Source organism: Paroedura picta, chromosome 6, assembly GCF_049243985.1.
Source record: "Paroedura picta isolate Pp20150507F chromosome 6, Ppicta_v3.0, whole genome shotgun sequence".
NCBI classification, from domain to species: domain Eukaryota; kingdom Metazoa; phylum Chordata; class Lepidosauria; order Squamata; family Gekkonidae; genus Paroedura; species Paroedura picta.
Genome location: NC_135374.1, coordinates 74,130,633 through 74,141,147, shown reverse-complemented (window position 1 = coordinate 74,141,147; position 10,515 = coordinate 74,130,633). Strand labels below are relative to the sequence as shown.

The window sequence follows — 10,515 nt, the reverse complement described above, 5'->3', positions numbered from 1 at the left end:
TATTCCTCCCGGAGTGTGACCTCATTATATGCAGCCTTTGTAGATTTCAAGGCTGCATTTGATTCCATCTCAAGACCCAGATTATGGGAGAAACGGGAAGCTTCCACAATTGATAAAAGACTCAGTTTTCTGATACGCTCTCTGTACGAGCAAACCACACTCAGAGTCAGATGCAGTAGGAAAGGTCACCTAACAGAAACTCATAAAGGGGTCAGACAAGGCTGTTTATTGGCCCCGTTACTCTTTATTTTTTACATCAATGACTTGGAGAGCCACCTTGAGTCCATAGATTGTCACCCACCTAAATTAGCAGGGCAGCACATTCCTGCTCTCCTTTATGCTGATGATGTGGTCTTAGTGTCCAGAACCCCTGTCGGTCTGAACAGAGCCCTGGCAAGCCTGGAGAAATACAGTGAGAAAGAAGCCCTGGTAATAAATGAATTAAAAACTAAGGTAATGGCCTTCGGCAATCGCCCCAGAGTTAGGACCTGGCGCTTAGCTGGAAAGAGGTTAGAACAGGTGAAGTCCTTCAAATATCTGGTAATTACTTTTCAGGCTTCAGGATCAAGGCACGAAGACTGTAGACAGCTTGTGAACATAGGGGAGAGAAGTGCCCTCAGTATACTCAAATTCCATCGCTCCAATAGAGCCTATTTTGTTCCAGCAGCACTCAAACTCTTCCAAACTAAGACAATTGCTCAAATGGTGTACGGGACCTTTTTAGGGCCACCAACCTCTTGCTTTGTCCCACTTGAGCGGGTTCAAACAAAATTTCTTAGAGCATTACTTCAGGTTCCAAACTGTGTTTCGAACTCATGGATACATCTAGAGACAGGGTTTCCAAAATTCAAAGTGAAAGCAGTTACTTCGACCATCTCCCTATGGTTAAGGGCGCACTGGGCCACAGCTGGTTTACTTCCTTCAATCCTCTGTGACAATTTTAAATCCCAGTGGCTGTTGGCCACCGAGAGGGATATTATAAATTTAGGCTTTTCCTCACTTTCACTACTTGGGTTAGGGTACGATCAGGCGAAAATTGTAGTGAAACAAAGGATTGAGGACACAGACGTCAAACTGACCTTTCTCGCTCCGCTAGGTATGGTGCACCACTGTGTTCCAGATATATTCAAGTCTCAGCAGACTCTCTCTCCTATTTGGAAATAAAATACTATAGGAGAGCATTCACACTAACTAGATGCTCTGCGTTACCTTCTGCCATGCTGGTGGGCCACTTCAAGAAAACCCCATTAGCTGAAAGACTCTGGCCCTGTAATTCCGGGGAGATAGAGTCAATCGAACACGTCTGTTTAAGGTGCCCTACTTTCAGTACTGCGAGAAATAAATTCATCCTTCCATTACTCAGGAATTCCTCCACCAGCTCAAACAAAGAAAAAGTAAAATTCCTCCTGTGGAATAGTAGGGGCCATATTATTAAGCAGGTTGCCAAATTTTGTGCGCATGTGCTTAGCACACGGGAAAGACAACTTAAGCTTAAGTGAAGATTTTTAGAGGAATTTTACTATGCATTTTTTATAATGTACCCATCAATTATACAATTTAATGTATTTTAAATTTTGTACTGGCTCCCTGATTTTGCAATTTCCTACTCTGAAATGTTTTTTCTTGCTATCTGTTTTATCTGGCCGCAGTGCTGTATTAAAAAAAATTAAATAAATTAAATAAATTTAATTTGGTGTGAAGGACTGGCCATCATTCATTTTGGACACAGCCATACAACTCCACCCTCTCCTTGGCTTGCAGGCTGCCCTTTGACACTGCCATCACTGCTCAACTATAGACTGTAAAGATCAGCTCCCCAGGTTAAAATGGCTGCTTTTGATGGTGGACATGAGGCATTGTAGCCTTTTGAAGCCCCACTTCCAAATCTCAATAAATGTTTACAGTCCTTGGGTTGCCAGCCTCCAGATTGGATCTGAAGATCTCCTGGGATTACTGTTCATCACCAGTCTATAAATATCAGCTCCCCTGGAGAAAAATGGCTGCTTAGGAGGGTTCATCCTTTTAAGGATCTACTCCCAAATCTTCTGGAATCTCCCAGTCAGGTTGTTTACAACCCCGGCCTGGCTGGCTCCAAGGCCTTTGATAGCTTTGGGCTTGGAGACTCAGCCTCCCCATGCTGTCCAGCATAGATATGGGCAGAATTTGGGAGCTTCTATCCCAACCAGCTAATATGGCAGTCGCAGCTCTCCCTGGCCTTGCCGTCTGCCCTCCCATCCTCCACACTTCCCTCACCAAGCAGACACTCCCCTCTGACTGCCAGCCATTCCAATATTGGGCATAAACCATGTGAGACTCCTAACTTCCACCTCTGCCCAGAATACTGTTGGTCACTGGTAGCTATGTTGTTCCCAGGATTTTGAAGGCATGCCTTCAGCTGTCACTTTCAGAAATCCATGGTTCTAATGGTTGAAACTGCAGCAGGTAATGCTTGGGGAAAACTGAGTTGTCACCAACACGGCTTGTGTTTTGTATATATGGAATGATACTTTTGTTGCATACATTTATTTCATTTGAAAGTGAGCACATTCTCAAGCTTTCCTTCCAATCATGAAAGAATTATGGTATTATATGAAGACATATACCATGTTCTGCATTGTGTGGGTCTTGCATGCAATTGCACATACCTCATACCATAGCTTCTTTCAGTCCCTCTTGGCTGACTGCTTTCAGCCCGGGAAGCTGGCCAAATGTAGTACTCTGTGGCACTCCATTGTAAAAAGTACAGAAGCTTCCTGTTCTCAGACCATCATGTTACTGCTTTAACTTGATTCCCAGTCCTTAAAATTAAAGAGTTATTTCATACATCTTTACATTAAATGATCATGTCAAAGCTTCAGACTGTATTTTTACAAAAGAAAGATGCTTATTACCAATGAATTACTTTTTGCCGGCATCATCAGGTCCCTATTATTTTTAAAAGGAAGAAACTGCTACTAATAAAATATGGGTTGAGTGCTAAAAGTGTGTTGGAGGGGGTGGTGTACTTCTTGGAGGGCACAGACCACTCCTCCTGCAGTGCTGAATCATATTAGGTAAGGAAGCTTCTACACTGTGGTTATGACTTCATGATTCCCTGCCATTAAATAATTCGTGTTTGTTTACTGAAGCTCTAGAACTGGTTGATCTAAACTTTTGCTCATTTACATGAAGTAACCTCCATGAACATTGTGATTTTAAACATACAGTTTCCCCAAGCAGCTTTAATACACTTCTTGTCACCTGAGGCAAAAGGTATTAAGTCCTGTCTCTACTTTGCTTGGGCCAGTTGACTTTAAAGAATACAATCAACCCATCCACACAATTTGTAAAGGTTATTCTCTACAAATAGTATCACTATGGTTCTCTCTGTATACTAGGATAAATATCTGAAGAACTGATGTTTATAGCCTGGCACAGGCTTTCTCAACCAGGGTTTTGTGAAACCTTGGGATTTCTCAACAGTCATGAAAGGGTTTTCCAAATGGCTACTTAATTTTCACAAATTTGTTAAACATTTATTGAGTGATATGACCATGTATGACCTGCCCCCTCACACCAAATGGCCAATGATGGGCCTGGAGGGGGTGGGAAGGAGAGGTGTTCCAAGTGGGCGTGTACACAGCTGAGCTTCCCAACCCTATTATAGATGATTGTGCTATTTTTCAGGGGTGTTTCAATGGTAAAAAAGTTGAGAAAGGCTGGCCTAGAAGGATTGAGATATTTAAAACCTCCACACAGGTAGACATCATGTGCTCCTAATTTGTGCCAATTCCATTGCTTCAGGAATTGTGCATAAACAGTCTGGAGATAGTACCAAAGACACTGAAAGTATTAATAAAATATGAATGGCCTCAGTCTGCAATAGTAATGAGTCAGTTGCGAAAGCTTCTTGAAAAGGTTTCTTGAACAGCATAAAAAACCCTTGTGTGCCGAGAGAAGGCTAATGTTGCAATCAATGGGATTCCAACACAATTCGATCTACATTCCTTCAGATTCAGTTGTAGATTATACAAGGTTTGACATCATCACTGAAAGGTGTTTTTAAAAAACTCTTCCTTGTGTTTTATAACCACAGGAGCTATGATGACTGCAGGAGCTGAATTAAAATATTTTACATGAATTTAATTCACTTCCTAGTCAAATGGAACCATCCATCTAGCCTTATTTTTGTGCACACAACAATTCAAGACTAAGTCACTCTTAAATTGACTCAAGCTGTTTGTTTTTTTAAGTGAAACAATGCAAAATGTATTCCTTTCATCTGAGCAGGGAGTTTGGCATGGAAACGTATCTTCTTCCCAGTATCTCTGAACAGGAATACAGGATACTTGCCTTGTTGCCTTTGCCTTGCAAAACAGCAGAAGATTAACTGAAAAGCATGAAAGTAAATCAATTTTATATAAAAAGCAAACAGACTAAAATTAGGCCAGATAGGGGTAGCAGAATGGTCAAGCAAGAATATTTTTGCAGTGGGATTAAGGGTGGTGTGAAATCTAAGGTCTGTAGTAACTGTTTGTGAGGACTTCAGCCAGTGAAGCATGGCAAAGTTTTTAGAATTTGCTTTCAATCATTCTTTTCATGGAACGGGCCTGGGAGAAGAAGACCGCAGTGTCTGATCTTAGCATGAGCAAAAAATGGTGAATCTAAATTTCAATGGTGAGGATTATTCCTGAAACATATGACAAATATGTGTGATACATAATTCACTATTATGCAAACAGCCACACCTCATTTGTACATCTGGTCTATAGGGTCTCAGTATAAAAGGGTGGATTCCAGGTAAACTTAAGCCTCAGCATCTCTCTCTGTGTCTAGATATTTGTCACTAGGAGGGAACCTGAACTTATTTTCTCCAACTGTGATATTACTGTTAGAATCTAGTATCATTAAATTAATGTAAATATGGTTATTTGGAGACATTCTCCATAACAAAGCCTTCCATATTCACCTTTAAACATGTAAATCCATTTGCAGTGCTTATGTCTGGGCAGGGTCACTAAAGGAGATGCCCAGGTAGGCAGCCAAAGCACCACAGGGGAAGATAGTAGCAGCACGCCTTTTCGTATAACGTGTCATATCCAATGCAATATGGTCTGCAGTTTTAGACCTGCTTTGTCTATGGATATGAAGCTATGACTTATTTTCCAGAAAATTTGTATGTTTTGAATACCACAGTGTCTTTTTAGTAAAGGACTCAGTGAAGTGTCTAATTGCTGGCCCTGCAATTTAGAGTTCACATCTCTTAAACATATGTTTTGGGCATGTCCAGTTGTTTGGGCTTTTTGGCAAGAAGTAATTACTCATATTAGTTGTACATTAGAATATTTATTTACTTTTGAGGATGCTTATGCCCTAATATGTTCCTGTCTCCTGGAGGCTAAATAATGGTCAACAAAAATGTATCCGCCATACTGTTGCTAGAAGACTTGCAAAACAACGTTGGAGATATAAATGTCCACCTCCCATATCCTGGTGGATTGAGGATTTTATAACCTTACTAGTAAATAAGCCCGCTGCAGGCGGAATGCAGCGGGCACTAGCAGGGCTGGTGAGGCTGGCGGGTCGTGCTGGGACAGGGGCGGCTCGGCCTGGGGCCAGCGGTCTGGCATCGTGGGCAACCTCTTACCGGGAGCAGGAGGCGAGTACTAAGTATAGGCTGCGAGTCCTAAGCATAGTCAGGGCGGCGGCCAGGGGCCAATTGCGAGCCGCGCTGCGCACGGCTCGCAAGTGGTCCCTTGCCACCGGACTGACAATCGGATTGTCAGTCCAGGGGAAGGGGCCTATCGACACCCTTCCTCATCACGGACAGGGCCTGCCCTCTGGGCCATTAACGAATTATTTAATCCGCTCCACTAGGAGTGGGTTAAAGATCATGTATGGCATATAGATGTCTATTGTCTATGGACATATATTTAGTTATTTGGAAACCCTTTAAAGATGTTTATGTGTAGACTTGCCACCATTGTTGTCATAGTTTTCTTTTTAGTGCTGTACTTATTTTTGTTGTTGTTGATGATGATTTTAATGGTCATGTGTGTGTTCCTAAGATCATAAATGTGGTGTGTGAAGAAGAGTTCAGACTAGAGGGCTTCTTTCTCTGGTGACTCTCAGCAGCCCCCTGTCTGGGGTTGTTCCTTGAAGAACAGAATCCTTTAATCAGTGCACTTTCTTCACAGCACTATTTTTGGCTAAGAATTACAAAAGCCCCGCAGACACTAAAATATAACTTGCCCACATGTTGTTGTTTTTATATATAAAAAACTCCTGTGTAGGCTGTCTTAATAACTGCTTTGCCCTGCACTTAAGCATGACTCTGATTTTTGGCACATGGTATCGTACATAAACCTCCCAAATTAAAAATGCTCTAGGATATCTCAAGGACTCCTTGCAAGCTTTAAAAAGGGATTTGTGCATGATGGTGATGTCTTTCTTCAATGAAGACAAATGGTGCAGTGGAGACAGAAAGGAATTATGGTCAGAAGATAATTAGGTTTCTTAAATAGGTGGCAAGGCAACACTCCTGTCAATTTAGCATCTGGAAAACTTTGTCTGAAGTTCAAGCTTTTAAAAAAATATATTGGGCAGGATTTTTTTTAATTGCTGGAAGCTGGAATAGCTAAGCCATCTGTTTGGGCAACATTGTGAAATGTTTATGCCCTGAATTGCTGATAAGATGTGTCTGGCTCACAGAGGCTCACAGAGACATTGCAAGCAGCAAGAGCTATAAATTAAATTGTCACTACTTGTCTTTCCAAGTCCCAGTTGGAGGTGAAACTTAAGACTGCATCTGATGTGCTTCCCCATCCCCCCACTTTGAAAAGACTGAAGGACTTGGAGATGGGTCCTGACAGCGACTTTAGTTATAATAAATAAGGGAGATTGGAAAAGTGTACTCATGGTTGGGACGTGTCTGTAGCTGAACAGCAACAAACAGCAATAGAAAGAAAAGTAGATTTCTTTTGGAGAGTTTCGTTAATCTACCCTGATGGAAGGAGAGGCAGCTGGGAGCTCAGTGCCAGCCAGCAAGACAGCAGCCAGCAAACTTCTCCGGATAGCCCTTGGTGTGTTTGTGAGCAGCACGGTTGTGCTTGGCATTGCACTTTTCCTGGGTAAGTCTCAATATTTGTGGCTAGCGTAAATGCTGCTTTTATAAGGCTGTTCAAAAGCCTTGAAGCAATTGCTGTTTGTATATTGGATTTACTATGCTGATCACATTCTATTTTTCCTCCCAACTAGAACTGTTAGTGAAGTTTTCTTGGATGAGGTTCCCTGCCTATATGCAAAAGACTACATTAGATTGTTTACACTGTAACCCTAAGCAGGACTACTCAGAATCCCACTGAAGTATACACAATGGGGTTTACTACCAGGAAAGTGCTGTTAGGTTTGTGCTGTTCGAGTCATCCGGTTCCCATCCTATTATTTTAGGATTCTGAGAAGGCTGCAATCAAACTGTTCTTATTCTGCAAAATGTCAAACATGTCCATTTAGATTGTAACTAGTATGACTATGTACTTTCATAGTACTGATTATTTATTTAAAACATACTGATTATTTAAAATATTTATGTCCCATACTCTGCAAAATCTGCCTGAGGTGGTTGTTGTCAGGAAACTTCTAAATAAAAAGATTTAATGACCTTCAGTGACAACTATGGAACTGAAATGCATACATTTTGTTGACACATTTGTTTTTCAATTTTATTATAGTTGACTAAAAGTTCTACAGATAGGTTGTACACACATTTATCAATAGTTAAAAGATTGCTAGATGAACTTTAGAGTTTTAAGTAGGTGAAAAAGAGTTTAGGATATCATATAACTGCCATGGCTAAACAAAAATGTTTCTTCACTTATGGCTGGATGCTTTTGTACATGAGTAATGTTGATCTATCTATCTATCTATCTATCTATCTATCTATCTATCTATCTATCTATCTATCTATCTATCTATCTATCTATCTATCTATCTATCTATCTATCTATCCAATGAGCCATTTGTGAAAACAAAAAATAATATAATTCAAATTCTATGATTGTATCAATATCTATTCTTATATCCAAGATATTGAGGAGCTATAATGCGTTGAGGGTGGGAACACTGCTATACAATTCTCAACATCTCCATTAAACCATAGTTCCTAGAATTTCTCAGTGACCATATGGCAGTTAAACTGATATAAAATCTAGTTGTACTGTTGATAGTTCTGACACCATTCTAAACAGCAGGATTTGGTAGTCATTTGCCTAGTTCACAGAAACCCAAATTTATTAATGTTACAAAAATTATAAAGTTCTTATATAATCCAGCTGCTTTTATCAAGTACTTGAACCCTTTTAACAAATTATATAGATTATACTAGAGGCAAAGGCTGCTTTAAAAGAGCTGGGAGCTAGCGGCATACACCCCCCACCAGCTCTTTCTGCGGGAGGCCGGAAGCCGGGGCAGGCATCCACCCCATCTCACCAGCTTTCACTGTGGGAGGCCGGGACTAGAGGCAGCCCCCCCTGCCAATTGTTGTCATATAGGGCAGTGAACTGGCAGCTACCCTCGGGCAGCTCTGGCAGCAAGCACCCGCGGCGGGGACTGGTGGCAGTCCTCACCCTTCACACATGCGGGGTGACCAACCAGAATGGTGGGCAGCTACAGTGGATGCTGGCAGTGCTCCTTGCCTCACGCAGACATGAGGAGGCCAGCTAGAATGGCAGGTAGTTGTGGAGAAGGCTGGCAGCACTTTTCACCCTGCGCAGTGGCAGGTAAGAGCCTCTGATTGACCCTCCTAGTGAGGACCAATCAGAGGCCCATTGGTGCTTCCCAACAGCCAGCAACATTTAGAAAACCTGAATACCCAATCAACTAACCAGTGCCCTAATCCCATTTACTTTTAAAAGCACTTGGTGGGCACCAGGAAAGGTGTTTGGGGGGAGGGGCACCCAGTTTGAGGATCCCTGGTGTATCTATTATTCTATGATTCTATGTATTCCACATGCAAAAAAATTCAAAATGAATTCTAAGGGTTTATGCATACTTATTTTGGAATTCTGCTCACTGCCCATAGCTAGATTTAGTGGGATTCTACAGTTGATCATTTTGTTGTAATTGGGCAAGAATTGCAAATGTCTGTGGATTGTAAACTAAACATGAGCTGGCAGTGTGATGCAGCGGTAAAAAAGGTGAATGCCATTTTGGGCTGTATCAACAGGGGCATCACATCAAAATCACAAGATGTCATAGTCCCATTGTATATGGCACTGGTCAGACCACACCTGGAGTACTGTGTGCCGTTCTGGAGGCTTCACTTCAAGAAGGATGTAGATAAAATTGAAAGGGTACAGAGGAGAGCGACGAAGATGATCTGGGGCCAAGGGACCAAGCCCTATGAAGATAGGTTGAGGGACTTGGGAATGTTCAGCCTGGAGAAAAGGAGGTTGAGAGGGGACATGATAGCTCTCTTTAAGTATTTGAAAGGTTGTCACTTGGAGGAGGGCAGGATGCTGTTTCTGTTGGCTGCAGAGGAGAGGACACGCAGTAATGGGTTTAAACTTCAAGTACAACGATATAGGCTAGATATCAGGAAAAAAATTTTCACAGTCAGAGTAGTTCAGCATTGAAATGGGCTGCCTAAGGAGGTGGTGAGCTCCCCCTCACTGGCAGTCTTCAAGCAAAAGTTGGATACACACTTTTCTTGGATGCTTTAGGATGCTTTGGGCTGATCCTGCATTGAGCAGGGGGTTGGACTAGATGGCCTGTATGGCCCCTTCCAACTCTATGATTCTAGATTAGGCCATAGAAGCAGAAGAGAGTGAGTAGGACTCCATAACACATTGTGCAGAAACATTTTGGTTTCTGAATTTCATCTAGCCACTGTGGACGTTTCACAGCCTTCAGAAAGACAAATTTGTTCTAAATTAAAACCAATCTTTAATTTTAAAAGTGGCTAATTAAATTTTACATTATTACACAGACGTCCAGCAAGTTACTTCATCATGGGACAGAACTCTGAGACATCATGAAGTAGATGTCTGCTTCTCTAGATGCATAGAAGTGTAAGGCCATAGGTTTGGCTATCCAGTTCAATATTCAATAGAGAAACCCATTCACTGGTAGGTGTAGATAAACTTTCAAGCAGCAACAGAGAAATGGAATAAACATTAAATTTAATGCAGGATGAAAAGCGATAGGAGAACCCTAAATACTCCTCCCCCCTTCCAGTTGTTCATTTGTTCTACTATCTCATACCCAGCAAAGAGGTGTTATTTATCCCTCTTTGCTATTGCTTGAAAGTGTCTCATACGTACACAACTGTTTTGCTTTTGAATTGGAGTTTATTAATTCTCCACACCTAATAAATATTTAATCGACTCAAGGGGTGTACACTTCTAAGCATCTGAGTTAGTAAATTCTGACTCATGAAAACTCATGGAAAAATGAGATGTGTTAATCTTTAAGGAATACTGGACTCCTGGTACTTTGATGTGCAGACTAACATAGCTATCCCAATGGAATTTTTAAACT

At 41.5% G+C, this 10,515-nt stretch overlaps 1 protein-coding gene across 1 annotated transcript in view; it reads left to right on the top strand.

Annotated features, from left to right (window-relative positions):
- Positions 1–6,414: 6,414 nt before the first annotated feature.
- Positions 6,415–10,515, top strand: part of PHEX (phosphate regulating endopeptidase X-linked) — a 124,911-nt gene continuing 120,810 nt past the window's right edge. Inside the window, exon 1 of the mRNA XM_077343042.1 lies at positions 6,415–7,109. Coding sequence (XP_077199157.1) covers positions 6,986–7,109 — 124 coding nt within the window. The 5' untranslated portion in view covers positions 6,415–6,985. The remainder of the gene's footprint in view (positions 7,110–10,515) is intronic.